Source organism: Dunckerocampus dactyliophorus, chromosome 1 (assembly GCF_027744805.1).
Source record: "Dunckerocampus dactyliophorus isolate RoL2022-P2 chromosome 1, RoL_Ddac_1.1, whole genome shotgun sequence".
Lineage (NCBI taxonomy): Eukaryota > Metazoa > Chordata > Actinopteri > Syngnathiformes > Syngnathidae > Dunckerocampus > Dunckerocampus dactyliophorus.
In genome coordinates, this window is record NC_072819.1 from 6,375,584 (window position 1) to 6,392,700 (window position 17,117).

Here is a 17,117-nt window from a genome sequence, read left to right on the forward strand (position 1 = left end):
AGCATTTTCATATAGGTGAAAAAGCCTATTATTAATATCAACTTCACTCTTTGCTTATATTTTCCTGTTTTTGCTGTTGTTTTTTTTACATTTTCCAAATATTTTAAGTCCCTTCTAAACATAATTTTTTTAATAATTGACTTTTACCGCTGCCCAATTTTCCAAAAATGACTTTGTTTTTGTTTTTCATAATATTATGACTTTAAAAAATAACATCTTTCTTTAATATTTCAACTTTATGCTATTAAAATGACCTGATTTTTTCTCATAATATTACAAGCTTATTCTTGTAAAATTGCTACTTTTTTCTCGTTGGAATTTTTTTTTTTTTTTGATATTTTGACTTAATTCTTGTAAAATTACTGCTGTTTTTTTTCATTTCTGTTGTTTTTATTTTTTTCCCCAACTATTTCAACTTTCTACTTTTCAATTTTCTTCTCGTATTTATGACTTCATTTCCATAATATTTTGACTTTATTCTCATAACTTTATGACTTTATGATTTTCCAAAAGTGTTTGTTTCTCACAATATTACTACTATGAAAAAAATAGTTTTTTCTTTAATGTTTCAATTTCATGCAACTAAAATGACATAATATTTCCTCATATTAAAAGTTCATTATTGTAAAATTGCAACTTTTTTTCTCATTATAATATTACTTTTTTCGCTTTAATGTTTTGATTTTATTTTTTTGTAAAATTACAGCTTTTATGCAACTAAAAGTACATTATTTTTTCTCAGAAAATTATGACGTTATTCTAGGAAAATTACAACTTTTCCTTGTTAGATTACAAATTTAATCTCTTCTTATTTTCACTTTATTATTGTAAAATGACTGCTGTTTCCATTTTTGCTGTTGTTTAGTGATTTTTTTGTTTTGTTTTCTTGTTGAATTCTACAGCTGTATGTATTATATGTATATGTCATCAATGAACCTTACATGTGGAACTGAATTCAATCGATGACATCATGTGTTTTCATCCATCCATCTTCTAGCACTTATCCAAGTTTGGGTTGCTGGGGCAGCAGCCTGAGCAGGAAAGCCCACACTTCCTTCTGCTCGGCCCCTTCATACAGCTCCTCCCGGCAAATCCCGATGCGTTCCCAGGCCAGTTGAGAGACATACTGTATGCTCTCCAGCGTGTCCTGGGTCTTCCCCAAGGGCTCCTACCGGTCGGACGTGCCCTAAACACCTACCTAGGGAGATTTCTGGAGAGACATCTTGACCAGATGACTGAGCCACATCATTTGGCTCCTCTCAATGTGGAAAAGCAACGGTTTTACGCCGAGTTTCTCCCAGAAAACATCTCTAAGGGAGAGCCCAGCCACTCTCCGGCGAAATCTCTTTTTGGCTGCTTATAACCACAATGTTGTCCTTTTGGTCACTACCCAAAGCTCATGACCATAGTTCAGGGTGGGAATGTAGACTGTTAATTTGAGACCTTTGCCTTTCAGGTCAGCTCCCTTTTCACCACAACAGACCGACGCAGGGTCCGCATCACTGCAACCCCACAAGTAGAGCACCAATCCGCCTGTCCATCACGTGCTCCACCCTTCCCTCACTTGTGAACAAAATCCCAAAATACTTAAACTCCTCCACTTGGGGCAGGATCTCACCCCTGACCCGGAATGACACGCCACCCTTTTCCAGGAGAGAACCATGGACTCGGACATGGAGGCGCTGATTCTCTTCCCACCCACTTCACACTCCGCTGCGAACCGATCCAGTGAAAGATCACGGCACCATGAAGCCAGCAGGATCACATCATCTGTAAAAAGCAGAGGCCCAATCATGCAGCCACCAAACCGGATCCCCGCAACGCCCTGGCTGCGCCTAGAAATTCTGTCCATAGCAATAATGAACAGAATCTATGACAAAGGGCAGCCCTCACTGGAAACGTGTCCGACTTATTGCCAGCAATGGAGACCGAGCTCTGACTCCGCTCACACAGGGAGCGAACCGCCTGAATTAGATGGTCTGGTACCCCATACACCTGGAGTACTCCCCACAGGATTCCTCAAGGTGATGAAAATTCAAAGGGGGAAAAAGAAACGGTCAGACTTGCCAAGTTTTAATTTTATTGTAAAGCATCAGTAAGTGACAAGGTGAACTTGATATTTACAAACACAACGATACAATCTGAAAACTTTATGAGGAGGTAAATAGCAAAAACATATCAATTTTCATATTTCATTGCTGCTCTTCTAATGGAGACACTTGGAGGACGATGGTGATCTTGCAACCTGATGAAGATATCTCCAAACCGTCAAGTCTGTAGGAAGATTCTTCAATGATCGATGTACACGAAGACTGCAACCCCACAAGTATAGCATCAATATGCTCCTGATGTTCTGGATTCAGGTCTGAGGAATCGTCAGTCGGTCTCACCTCACCACCAGCTTCAGAGGTGTCCGCTGGATTAATTTTTCCAAAAACCCCCTCAATGACAGTCCTGAGACACTCTGAAGCAGCTAAACAATTATCACAGTTGTTGGGTTCTTCAAGAACTGTATTTTCTGTACGGGTTGGTTGGTCCATGTTCTCTTCCACTGGTTCCTCCTGCTCTAAACTGCAGGAAACTAGCTCCTCTTCTGTTGGAGATTCTGCTTGCAAGACACAACACTCGGTATTCATGATTTCACAAAGTGCAAGGTTCTCTGAGATAGCTTCAACAACAGGCTCTACTGCGGCCACACCCTCATCACGAGGACTTGCCTGATCCTCTTCAGGGGCGTCTGATGTTGCAGGGTTGTCTTTTGAAATTTGAGCTTTATATGATTCAGAAATTTGGTGTTCAGTAGAATCTTCACCAGCAGATTCCTCACAGTGGATCTCGCCTTTGGCAGGGATGACAATTTCCACATATGGCTCTGAGCTGAGTGTTGCAGAACATTCTACATCTTCAGACAGTTTTGCAACTGATATTCGGATCGTGTGATCCAATTCTTTCTCTTTACAATCCTCATAGTGGGACTCATCTTCAGCAGGTGGCTCTAGGATTGTTGGGCTCTCAGCGACCTGTTCAGAACATTCAGTTTCTGCCACAATACCTTCAGATCTTTCTGTGAATTCACATTCTGCAGATGATTTTTGGTTAGGTGTATCTTCATTCGCACTTCCTTGGACTTTTTTTTGTGTAGATTCCTCATCTTCAGCAGAGATGATGTTCTGCTCAGTGGGAATTGCAGGGATTTTGTGATGTGATTCAGAACAAGGAACATCAACCACAGCTTCACATTCAGAAGACAATTCCTGGGCAGGTGTATCTTCAGCAACACTTTCTAGGACTGCCTCAGTTTTTTTCTGTGTAGATTCCTCACAGTGGACTTTGCCTTTGGCAGGGGTGAAGATCTCAATACGTGGCTCTGAGTTGTCTGGGATTCCGTTGAGTCTTGCAGAACATTCAGCATCTTCAGAAACTTCTGCAACTGATACTCTGATTGTGTAATCCGATTCTTTTTGTTTACAATCCTCATAGTGGGCCTCATTTTCAGCAGGTGGCTCTAAGATTGTTGGGATCTCAGTGAGCTGTTCAGAACATTCAGCTTCTGCCACGATACCTTCAGATCTTTCTGTGAATTCACATTCTGCAGATAATTTATGGTTAGGTGTATCTTCATTCGCACTTCCTTGGACTTTCTTTTGTGTTGATTCCTCATCTTCATCAGGGATGATGGTCTGCTCAGTGGGAATTGCAGGTATTTTGTGATGTGATTCAGAACAAGGAACATCAACCACAGCTTCACATTCAGAAGACAATTCCTGGGCAGGTGTGTCTTCATCAACACTTTCTAGGACTGCCTCAGTTTTTTTCTGTGTAGATTCCTCACAGTGGACTTTGCCTTTGGCAGGGGTGAAGATTTCAATACGTGGCTCTGAGTTGTCTGGGATTCCGTTGAGTGTTGCGGAACATTCAGTATCTTCAGATCCTTCTGCAACTGATACTCTGATTGTGTGATCCGATTCTTTCTGTTTACAATCCTCATAGTGGGTCTCATCTTCAGCATGTGGCTCTAGGATTGTTGGGATCTCAGCAAGTAGTTTGGAACATTCAGCTTCTGCTACAATACCTTCAGATCTTTCTGTGAATTCACATTCTGCAGATGATTTTTGGTTATGTGTATCTTCATCCGCACTTCCTTGAACTTTTTTTTGTGTAGATTCCTCATCTTGAGGAGGATTGATGGTCTCCTCAGTGGAGGTGGCAGGGACTTTGTGACAAGATTCGGAACAAGGGACATTTACCACAGCTTCACTTTCAGAAGACGATTCCTGCGCAGGTGTATCTTCAGTAACACTTTCTAGAACTGACTCGGTTTCCTTCTGTGTTGAATCCTCACAGTGGATCTCACCTTTGGCAGGGATGAAGATCTCAACATGTGGCTCTGAGTTGTCTGGGATTGCATTGAGTGTTGCGGAACATTCAGCATCTTCAGATCCGTCTGCAACTGATACTTGGATTGTGCGATCTGATTCTTTGTATTTACAATCCTCATAGCGGGTCTCATCTTCAGCAGGGATGGTGATCTCTTCCACAGGTGACTCTCGGATTGGTGGGATCTCAGCAAATGTGAATTCACATTCTACAGAGGATTTTTGGTTATGTGTATATTCATCCGCACTTCCTTGGACTTTCTTTTGTATAGATTCCTCATCTTGAGCAAGAATGATGGTCTCCTCAGTGGGGATTGGAGGGATTTTGTGACGTGATTCAGAACAAGGGACATCTACCACAGCTTCACATTCAGAAGAGAATTCCTGGGCAGGTGTATCTTCAGTAACACTTTCTAGGACTGACTCATTTTCCTTCTGTGTAGATTTCTCACAGTGGATCTCGCCTTTGGCAGGGATAAAGATATCTACATGTGGCTCTGAGTTGTCTGGGATTCCGTTGAGTGTTTTGGAACATTCAGCACCTTCAGATCCTTCTGCAACTGATACTTGGATTGTAGGCGTATCTTCATCCGCACTTCCTTGGACTTCCTTTTGTGTCGATTCCTTATCTTGAGCTAGCATGATGTTCTGCTCAGAGGGGATTGCAGGGATTTTGTGATGTGATTCAGAAGGCGATTCCTGGACAGGTGTATCTTCAGCAACACTTTCTAGGACTGTCTCAGTTTCCTTCTGTCTAGATTCCTCAGAGTGGATGACTTCCAGGTGGCTATCAGTGCTGGGTTCCTGAGATTCAGGGTTCTGAGAGAGGGTATCAACTGCCTCCACTTGTATCTCCTTTGCAGTTTTGTTTCCATCTGCAGTACTGTCTGTGCTGGTAAGTTGAGACACAAATTCATCAAAATGGTCCTCAGGAACTTCATCAATGGTTGACAGTTCTTTACAAGCATCGCATCTCTCTAAAGGTTGTTCACGCACAAGATCACCTACAGCAATATCGCTAACGTCCTCATGGACTGTTGACTCTGTTGTCTCCAGGATGAAATGTTCCTCCTCCTCTGAGATTGTCTCCATCACTGTGATCACATTTCCTTCCCTGATGTCACGCATGACAACATCATGCTCAGTCTCAGTCAGCAGCGTTTCACTGGGTGGTTCTCCGTCTTCCACTTTGACCTCCTGGGCTACTTCTGTGATGGATTCTGCATCAGTTTTCTCAGGATTCCGGACATCACCATCGTTTGTCACCACCACCTTCTCTGCTCTGAAGACAATGTTCTCATAAATGACGTTCTCCAATGTAATTTCTTCGATGATGATTCCCGCTGCCTGGTTGCCCAGCGACTCCTCCTGTGAGCTCTCTTCAACCGCCTCCTCTGCAATGACGATATCGTAGTCACTCGGTTCTCTGCTTGGTTCTGACGCATCTACCATGTTAGTCAACGCTGCGTCCTCTTCATCTCCCGTTTGCGTCCAAATATCCGCGTCGTTTAGTCTGTCTGTCTGTGTGGATGTTTCTGCTTTGTGATGAGGACAGTCCGACTCCTCTTTGGGCTCAAATGTGGCGACGGCTTCTTCTCCGCTCAAATTGGACTCCTTTATCGTGAAAACCAAGATTGACATTTAGATTCATGCTTTGGTGTTTGGTTCCGGGACAAACAAACGTGAAAGACCATGAGAGAAAACTCAAAGTAGAAGTTGAGTTGTGGTTGACTTAGTGCTACTATGCGATTTTATTAACGCTAAAGCATGGTTACTTGCTTTTTGAAGACAACAACGGACTAACGGACTGAGTCTTTGCTGGGTTTGATTGGTTGCAAAGTCCCCCACTAAAGAACAAGTTATTTGTTAATTCCTAGGAGCTGACCTCTCACCCAACTAACCCGGTGCCTGACTCCCAATCCTAACACAAATTATAAGAACACTATATCGTAAAAAAAAAACAAACTCACCAGCTCTGTATGAGCATCCGGATGACTTATATCGATCTCATCATTTTGTCTTTCTTCTTCATCAACATTCTCGGCGTTGACTGTTGCCTCCGGTTCTGCTTTCTTTTTGAATAGTTTATCAAAAAGATGCACTTTTTCGTCTTTCGGTTGCTCAGCCTCAGGAGAAGCGGGCAGAGCTTCGACTGGTTGACCTTCCGACGAGACCATCACCAAGTCATGCTCCTGCAGGGGTTCGGCAGCCGCAGCCTTGCCGTTGGGTTGGACTGTGGTGTCCCTGTTAACTACAAATAATAAGAATGAGCAAAATCACCTATATATTTGCGATGCATCCGTTGGTGGTTTTCATCTCAGACAACTTAATCTTCAATGAACATGCATGTTTTTTTAAACTCATGATGATTTACAGCCAGATTTGGATTTTATGACAAAAAAATTTGTTTTTTTTACACTTTGAAGACAGTTAACCCAGCGTACATTTTTTGGGAAAATATTGATGACAATTTTGAGTCTAAAATAAACCAACACACATTTATAACCAGTAAAGACGATTAGTGTTCAATTAATCTATCATACGTGGGGGTTTTTAACAGCGATGCCAATTTTGAGCCTCCAATGAATCAAACGTGTTTTTGTAAACAGTAGAGACGATTAGTGTTCGATTATATGTGGGGGGGATTATTATTATTATTATTCGGATTATTTGACAAACCAAACGCGTTTTTTTACACACTGAAGACAATTTACGCATCAGCTAGCCCCACGTATGTGTTTGTTTTTGGAAAACATTGATGACAATTTGGAGTGTCTGACGAAAAGTTATAATATTATGGGAACAAAGTCAAAATATTATAGGAATAAAGTCATAATGTTACAAAAAGAACATTTAAGAAGGGTATTTAAGAGGAAAGTTGAAATATTTGAAAAAAAAACATGAAGTTGAAATGTTAAAGAAGAAGACATTATTCAAAATATTCAAATAATTATAAGAAACAAACACAACAACATGTTGTAATTTTTGGGAAATTAGGTTGTGGAAAAAGTTGTAATATTGTGAGAATTAAGTCAAAATATTATGGGAATAAAGTTGAAATTACAGTAAAAAAGCAGAAAAAAACAGCTGTAATTTCACGATAATAAAGTAAAAAAATATATATATGAAGAGAGTGACTTTGTATTCCAAGGAGAAAAACGTGGCAATTTTATGAGAATAAACTCATAATATTGCGAGAAAAAATAATTCATTTAATTAATTAATTCATAAGTCATTTGAGTAGGATAGAGCTGAAATATTAAAGAAAAAAATAGTTTTTAAGGCCTAATATTATGAGAACAAAACAAAACAAAATGAAGTTGTCATTTATGGAAAATTGGGTTGTGGAAAAATCTATAATATCATGGGAATAAAGTCAAAATATTAAGGGAATAAACTTGAAATTAGGAGAACAAAATTTACAAGAAGAAAGTTGAAATCGTTGGAAAATTAAATTAAAAAAACAATAGCAGAAAGCGAAAAAAAAGCTGTAATTTTATAAGAATAATGTCAAAACATTAAGAGAAACAAGCCAAATTCTAACAAAGAAAAAATTTAAATTTTACGACAATAAACTCGTAATATTATGAGGAATTTTAGTAGCATAGAGTTTAAATATTTTTTTAAAATACTACTTTTTAAAGTGATAATATGAGAAACAAACAAAACAAAATAAGGTTGTCATTTGGAAAATTAGGGAAGTTGGGGGAAAAGTTATAATATTATGGGAAGTCATAAGATTAAGAGAAGTAAATTTACAAAGATTATTTAAGAAGAAAGATTAAATATTTAGAAAAAAACCCAGCAAAAATAGGCGGGAAAAAGCAGAGCGAAGTTGATATTAATAATAGGCTTTTCCCCTGTATCACAAGGGATGCAGCCTCTTCTTGAAATACAGTATATATAATTTCTTAGCATATTGCTTTACAAACTATCCATGATGTAAACATGGGCTGGTCAAGCCTCACAAACATGTGACCAGCTTGATCGCCCATGTGTCAACATCCTCTGTCAGCGTGAGGACGCTAACTGCACCGTGACAGATATTCAATCGTCTGTTTCAGGGACGACGCCTAAAGTTCACATTGGCCGTGTTTACAGAGCATTAAAGAGTCCAAAGGAGCGACCCAGCGTGGATGTGGGAACATGACTTTTGTCTGCCAATCAATGATCGATCGTCACTTCTCTGATGTTTATGGATTTTCTGCTAGTGGAGACACTTTTGGCGACTCTGACATGAAAGCTCCTCTCAATGAGCAGCGGGTGCTGCCGCGGCCTCCACGAGACGCATTCAAAGACGTTGTGATGATATTTGGTATTCAACAATGATCACTAGATGTCAGTAATGTTAATGTAATATTAACACTTTGGACACCTCTGTGCTAACTTCACCAGCCTGAGGAACATCAGTTCATTCACTTTCTATCTACAAACGTCCCTCGCCACATCACCCTTTGAATTTTGCGGCGTCACTCTATCACCGTTTTTCAAAAATATATGAATCAATAAATAATTGCTGTTTCATGGTTGACTACAGCCTATTTTTTTTTTTTTAAAGCATATTTAAGCAACTTTTATATGTTTTTGCCTAAATTAAGTATTTTCAAGCATCAAAATGGTTAAATACTATAGGGATGTTATTTCATGTCTATAGGGCTCTAATAATGTTACAAAACTGCATGTAGCAGGTTTTCTATATCTTATTTTATCTTATTATGTCTACTGTATTGAGTAAAAGCAGTGTAAAGGTAATTTAGGGGTGTTATTTCATTTCTAGAGGGCTCTAATAATGTTGAAAAAACATATTAAGAAGATCTTAAACAGGTTTTCTACGTCTAATATGTCATATTTTCTCATATTATGTCTACTATATTGGGTAATAAGAAGTGTAAGGTGACTATAGGGATGTTATTTCATGTCCAGAGGGCTCTAATAATGTTAAAAACTGTATTTAGAAGGTGGTAAACAGGTTTTCTATGTCGTCGTTGTCTTATTTTCTGTTGTTATGTCTACTATATTGGGTAATAGGAGTATAAAATTGACTATAGGGGTGTTATTTCATGTCTAGAGGGCTCTAATCATGTTAAAAGCGTATTTAGAAGGTGGTAAACTGGTTTTCTGTGCTCTAACTATGAAAATATTCCATTAAGGCAGGGGTCACCAACGTCGTGCCCACGGGCACCAGGTAGCCCCCCACGACCACATGAGGTGCCCGCAAGCCTGCTTTTCATTCAGGTTTTTAGTTAATAATGAAAGAACAGTAGAAAGAAATGCATTCTGAATGCAAAATGTGAGTTGTGGACACCAGCATTTTGTTAATGTTCTGGTAAAACAAGCATATTTGCTTTGTTTGGGTTTAAAACAAGCTCTGAAAATAAATGTTACAAAAATGAGTAGCTCTTGGCTATTTTCATTTTGTAAAAGTAGCTCTCACAAGGAAAAACGTTGGTGACCCCTGCAATAAGGAATCCTATTTTGCGGAAATCCACTTGTCACAGTCAGCTATGGAAACAACCGTGATAAATGAGGGATTACTGTATGGTGGCCATAATTTGACACTGGAAGAGATGTGTTTTTTTGGAATAAAATGTGAAAACAATTTTTTTTAAACTTACTATCAATGTCCAATTCATTTGAGGTGATGTTGACTGTCAGGCCATTGACTCCTCCATTTTCATGACTAGGGTGATTTTTTTCATCCTATGAAAAACAACACGGAAAGAGATAATTCACTGAAACAAACAATGAATAGAACGTGTAGTATTATATTTTACCTTGCTCGGATCCTTGCTCTTGGAGTGCTCATTCCCCATCCTGGACAGTTAAAGATGTTGCAGAAGCAATGAAAAGCGTGAAAAGAGATTGTCACCCTGACCTCGCTGCTTCAGCCCAACTGTGCTTAAGACGACTGCTGCCAAGCCGTTATATGTGTGCTCAGCCATGGGTGGGACTCTTTTTATGTCATCAATGGGATTTCCTCCCAGGTGAAAAAGGAGGAGAAGCACATGATTAGCTCAAGCTAATCTGTGTGTGTGATTGTCATCAAGATGTGTACTGAGGATGTTTACACGATACCACACAACAAAACAACTTCTTCACTGTGCTTTCAGCCTGATTGTTTGCAGCCCAGGGCCATTTATGTCCTCTATTTGATGTTAAGAGTCATGATGGAATCCCCCAGAATGCAAATGAGATTGCCCCATACGTCTATTCCCAACGTCTGTTCATGAACAAGGACGTACATAGCCTGCTAGTGTAACACCAAATGTAAATTATGGCGCACCATGATGTTTGCCACTTTTGTTACAGGAATTTATTTTCCATTTTTGCTTCCGGGTCTGGTAGGATCGTGCCCATTGAGGCAGACGGCAGTAAAAAGGTACCTTCCTGTTGTCTTACGTCAGAGGTGTCCACAGTGCGGCCCAGGGGCCACATTGTCAAAATATATTTTAGCAAGAAAACTTAAAAAAAAAAAACCCAGCAAACAAGGAAAAATCAGCAGTAATTTTTGCAAGAATAAAGTCAAAATATTAACAGAAAAAAGTTGTAATCTAACAACAAATGGTTGTAATTTTAAAGTAGCATGCTAGCTAAAAAACAACAAACAATATTGATATTTTTCATATTTGGATGGAAGCAGCGTTCCCTTGCCCCAGAATGTTTTTTTTTAATGATACAGTCCTGTGGTCTGCTGTGGCGTCGTCCCTCCATAAACCAGGAAGTAGCTTGGTATCTAACAAAGCATCAGACAAACTAATGCTAATATGGCGCTCCATCATATTTTTTTTACTTGTTTTACAGGAATTTATTTTCTTTTCAAATTTAAGCAGTGTTACCTTTGCCTTAGAATCAAAAAGGGTACAATCTTGTTGTTTCACGTCATCCTCTGCAAAGCAGGAAGTAGCCTGAAAGCTGACAAACCAATACAAATATTTACTTTTATTAAAGGAACTGATTTTCCCGCTTCACTTTTTCAGTCACAGTGAGAAAAGCAGGAAGTGGCTTGCTAACAAATTATTGGACAAACAAACGAGGCAAGCGAGCCGGCCTGCATTCTAGGCTAAAAGCTAGAGCGACTAGGCCACCGCTACCAAGCTTGCTGCTAGCCAACGTCCGCTCTCTTGAAAACAAGATGGACGAACTACGAGCAAGGATTACAGCTCAACGTGAGATCAGGGAATGCTGTGTCCTCACCTTCACAGAAACCTGGCTGACGGAGGATATACCGGACTCGGCGATCCAGTTGGAATCATTTGCTGCTTACCGGGGAGATCGGACTTTAGCGTCTGGTAAACACAGAGGTGGCGGCGTCTGTGTTTACGTAAACAAACGGTGGTGCACAGACGTACAGACGATGGAAAAGCACTGCTCGCAGGACATTGAGCTGCTGATGGTGAAATGCAGACCTTTTTATTTACCTCGTGAGTTTAGCGCTGTGTATTTAACTGCTGTTTACATCCCACCACGAGCTAACACTGCTAATGCACTAGGCCTCCTGCATGACATCATCGATAAACACGAGACCAAACACCCAGACGCTGTATTCATTATATCTGGCGATTTCAACCACTGTAACCTCAGGACTGTCCTCCCCAAATATTACCAGTATGTGAGCTTTCCCACAAGGGAAAATAACATCCTGGACCAAGTCTACTGCAACATGAAAGGTGCTTTGAAGGCTGTTCCAAGACCCCACTTTGGAAAGGCTGACCACATCTCTATATTCCTTTATCCAACGTACAGACAACTTCTCAAAAAAGCTCCCCCTGTAAGTACAGCAGTTAAAGTATGGAATGAAGAAACTGATCAAGTACTTCAGGACTGCTTTGGCTGCACAAACTGGGATGTGTTTAAAACTGCAGCGGGGAGGGAAGATTGTACTGTTGATTTGGATGAATATGCTTCTGCTGTTACTGGCTACATTAGCACATGTATAGAGACTGTTACCACCACCAAGTATTACAGAAAATACCCTAACCAAAAACAGTGGATGAACTGTGATGTAAGGGCTAAGCTACGTGCTCGTTCGACTGCATTTGTCATGGGCACCGCTGATGACTACAAAAAGGCCAGATATGACCTGAGGAGGTCCATACGGGAGGCCAAAAGACAGTACAGACAGAAGCTGGAGGGCTACTATTCCACCTCAGACCCTCGGCGCATGTGGGCGGGGCTCCAGCACATCACAGACTATCGACAGCAGAGTAGCGTAGCCACGTCCAGCCAAACCACACTTCCAGATGAGCTGAACGAGTTCTATGCCCGCTTTGACACCCAAACTTCTGATGAGCAGAGAGGGTGGCTGAACCTGGGGAGCACACAGGACGCACCTCTCATGGTGACATCAGCTGATGTGCGCAGGGTTCTAAACAAAACAAACCCACGAAAAGCAGCAGGCCCAGACAACATCTCAGGACGTGCACTTCGGGTTTGCTCATCAGAGCTAGCTGATGTGCTTGCTGACATATTTAACCTGTCGCTTGCACAAGCATCTGTACCGACCTGCTTTAAGTCCACCACCATAGTGCCCGTACCCAAGAAGAGCAACGTGACCTGCTTGAATGACTATCGCCCTATAGCACTCACTCCTATTGTTATGAAGTGCTTTGAAAGAATAGTCATGACCCACATCAAAAAGAGCATCCCGGCGGCAACTGTGGACCCTCTACAGTTTGCATATCGCCAGAACCGGTCCACGGATGATGCAGTCAACACTGCCATCCACACAGCCCTTTCTCACCTACAGGGCCAGGACACATACGTCAGAATGCTATTTATAGACTATAGCTCCGCTTTTAATACAGTCAGCCCCCACAAACTCACAAATAAGCTCCTCACACTTGGCCTGTCTCCCTCCCTCTGTAACTGGGTGTTTAACTTTCTCACAGGCAGACCCCAGTCAGTCAGAGTCCACAACCGCACATCCAGCTCAAGAATTGTGAGCACTGGGACCCCACAGGGGTGTGTGCTGAGTCCACTCCTCTACACGCTCTTCACCTACGATTGCGTGGCCTCCCAGAACAACACCAGCATCATTAAATTTGCGGATGACACTACAGTCATCGGACTGATCACTGGTGGTGTTGAAACATCATACAGAAGAGAGGTGGCGGACCTCATAGCTTGGTGTCGTGATAACAATCTCCTTCTCAATACAGATAAGACTAAAGAGATGATCATCGACCCAAGAACAAGGGAAAAGGAGCCACATAGACCCCTGTTTATTGGTGAGACTGAGGTGGAGAGGGTGAAAACCTTCAAGTTCCTTGGCACACACATCAGCGAGGACCTCACCTGGTCTCACAACACCCAACAAATTCTGAAGAAGTCCCAAAGGAGACTGTACTTCCTGAGAAGACTGAGGAAATTTGGCATGTCCACCACAATCCTGAGTTGCTTCTACAGATGCACCATCGAAAGTGTCCTTACCGCCTCCATCACTGTTTGGTACGGTAACTGTACAACACGTGATAGGAAGGCACTCCAGCGGGTGATCAAGACCTCACAGAACATTGTTGGGGCAGCCCTCCCCTCACTGCAAGACATTTATACATCTAGAGTCCTACGCAGAACACACAACCTCATCAAGGACAGCACACATCCACAACACTCATTATTCACACTCCTACCATCAGGCAGACGCTACAGGAGTTTGAAGTCCAGGACCACAAGGCTGGCAAACAGCTTTTACCCACAGGCCATCAGGCTTCTCAATGAAGCACTCAGACACGCCACACGCAACACACACTCATAGCACTTTATTTATTTATTTATTTATTTGTATTATTTACTTGCATTAATGTCTCTTCTGTTGTTGTTGCTTAATTTCTTGGTATTTATGTATATGTGTTTATGTTTCTTATGTTCTTATTCTTTCTTGTGTTTTTCTTTCTTTTCCTTGGGAGAATGAACAGAATAAGATTTTCATTGCATGGTATAACTGCTGTTTTACCATGCACATGACAATAAAACTCTCTTGAATCTTGAATCTTGAAATATGGCATGCACTGTTCTTAATTTACTGTCTTTACTTACCCCCGCAGTCAAAAATGGTATGGTCTTACCATACCACGTTTGTTACATGTTTCTCCTGTGGTAACCACTCTGAACTCTATACTACTGGAAGGGGCGTCCCTGCTGACCGCATGAAGCCATTGGTCGGCCATCTTGCTTCACCCAAAAAAGCACACACGCATACACACATCTATCTTCATTCACTACATTTATTATGTTTCGGTATAAAAATTAACACGAATTAACAAAAATTCAATTGAAACAGAGTAGATTTACTAGACCCAAATCTCAAAATTTCCATCCAGTCTAAGTTTTTTTCCCTACCTCTATTGTGTGAAATTACAATGCATAACACTCAATTTCAGTGTTCACAAGGTATTTGTTATGATAAGGATCTACGTAGTATGAAAGTTAAATGCAAGGCATACCTTTAGAAGATGATCAGGAAAGTCAAATATTGTTGGAACTGCATTTTGTTGTAATCTAACAGTCTGGCCGGTCCTGTCGAAGTTCTTCTCGGTGAAATGACTACAACAGAGTTGCGATCTGGCTGCAGGAATCCACCTGTCTCTCCGCATATTTACTACCCATTGCTTTAGAAGTTGAGCATTGCAGTTGCGAAAATCTAAAGGAGAATAAGGGGTCTTTTACAACTACTTAGATGAAAAGATGCTTACAGATTTAAAGTATCTATTTTTAAAACTATTTTTATTATTTATATGCATTTACCTACCTGTGAAATGTAAGTCCCTTGTCGCGATTTTCACGAGTATCACGATTTGTGCAATTAACAGCCGCATAAGACGGCATCTCGAACTCCTCTTAGTTGTTTTGGGTGAAACAACATGGCGACTTCTATACTTCCGGTGGCTTCAAGCCTCCAATGCGCAGCAAGCGATCGGGGCCATTCCAGTTATAGAGTTCAGTAGTGTTAACCAGGAATTAGCCTGCTAACATACGGCCCAAACAAATGCAAATGCTGTCCTCTGTGATTGTTTTCCCGGGATATTTTCTTTCTTGCTGTTTGACTCATAATCAAAGTGTTCCCCTACTCCAGTATCAAAAATGGCACAGTCTTGTTGTCTCACACCAGGAGCACATAGTGAAAAATGAAAAGATGCAACTTTGGCACTTTTATAGTTTCTGATATGCTAAGAAGTTATAAGATATTTCAAGAGAAAAACTGCTTCTCTGCTCTGTCATACAGGCGAAATGCTACTAAAATTACATTATTTTTCCCCATAATATTACGAGTTTATTCTCAGTCAATTACGACTTTTTTCTCTCAATATTTTGATTTTATTCCCATAGAATTACATCTGTTTTTTAAATTTTCCAACTATTTTAAAATTCAATTTTCTTATCACAGTATTCCGACTTTATTCCAATAATAGCTTGATGTTATTCCCATGATATTGAAACTTTTTCCCCAACCTAATTTTCCAAAAATTACAACTATTCATTGTTTTGTTTCTCACATTACGTCTTTTAAAAACATAACTTCTTTTTGTTATATATATTTCAACAATTTGCTACTAAAATTACATTATTTTTTGCCATAATATTACAGTATCAGTTTATTTTTTACAAAATTGCAACTTTTTTTCTTGTTAAAAAACTACTTTTTCTCTGAACATTTCTGCTGTTTTTTAATTTTTCCTTTTTTTCTATAATTCTTCTGCTTTTTAAATTTTATTCCTGTAATCTTCTCCTCACCACTTTTCTTACCACTTTTTTAAGAACTTTTTAAAAAAATATTTCAGCTTTATGCTATTAAAATGACATTATTTTTGCTCATAATATTATGAGTTTATTCTTGTAAAATATGGAGTTTTTTTCTTGTTAAAAAAACAACTTTCTTGTAAGATTTCTGCTCCTTTTCTGCTAATGCCTTTTTTTCTATGTTTCAAGTATTTCAACTTTCTTCTTGTAAATTTTCTTCTAATAATTATGACTTTATTCCCATAATATTTGCTCTTTATCCCAGTAATATTATAATTTTTCCTCAAACCTTAGTTTCCCAAAATTACAACTTCATTATTTTTTATGTTTCTTATAATATTACCATTTTTTTTAAAGTCTTTTTTAAAGTATTTCAACTTTCTTCTTCAAAATTTTCTTCTCATAACAATTGTGACATTATCCTTGTAATATTATCTCCAGCATAATGTTCCCAAAACTTTTTGTTTCTTGTTATTTGAAATTGAAATTACAACTTTTTCTTGTTAGATTTTAACATTTTTCTGTTAATATTTTGGCTACATTTTTTTCCTGTGTTTGCTGTTGTTTTTGGGGTTTTGTTTTAGCTTTCTTGTTAAATTATATTACAGAGAATGTGCCGTGGGCCAATAAAAAAAACAGCCGTGGTGCCGCAAATGGCCCCGGGCCAAACTTAAGACAGGACACCCCTGTCTTACACCATCCTCCGCAAACCAGGAAGTAGTTTGCTAACATGCAAACGGATGGGTTTTTTTTTCTCACTATTACTTGAGTATTTTTCTGTTTTTGCTAGACCACATATTGAAAAATGTTATTGTCCTGTCGTCTTGTTCATGCTGCATGAAACAGGAAGTAGCGTAGCTAACAAAGCGGCGGACAAGCTGACACAAATATTATTCTCCATGTTTTTTTTCCACCACTTTACTAGTTTTTCTTCTCCCCCGCCTCAAAATTTAAAAAATGGCACGATATGGTTGTCTTACACCGTCCCCAACAAACAGGGACGTA

The 17,117-nt window shown here is 39.8% G+C and overlaps 1 protein-coding gene across 26 annotated transcripts in view; it reads right to left on the reverse strand.

The window, feature by feature from the left end:
- Window positions 1–15,226, reverse strand: part of bcas1 (brain enriched myelin associated protein 1) — a 30,042-nt gene extending 14,816 nt beyond the window's left edge. For 6 of the 26 annotated variants that reach the window (XM_054793322.1, XM_054793328.1, XM_054793316.1 and 3 more), the window contains exons 1-3: window positions 10,151–11,089; window positions 9,992–10,076; window positions 6,347–6,627 (exon numbers count right to left, since the gene is read on the reverse strand). In XM_054793322.1, coding sequence (XP_054649297.1) covers window positions 6,347–6,627; window positions 9,992–10,076; window positions 10,151–10,189 — 405 coding nt within the window. In that variant the 5' untranslated portion in view covers window positions 10,190–11,089. The other 20 variants (XM_054793296.1, XM_054793285.1, XM_054793142.1 and 17 more) reach the window with 19 other exon arrangements.
- Window positions 15,227–17,117: the final 1,891 nt, after the last annotated feature.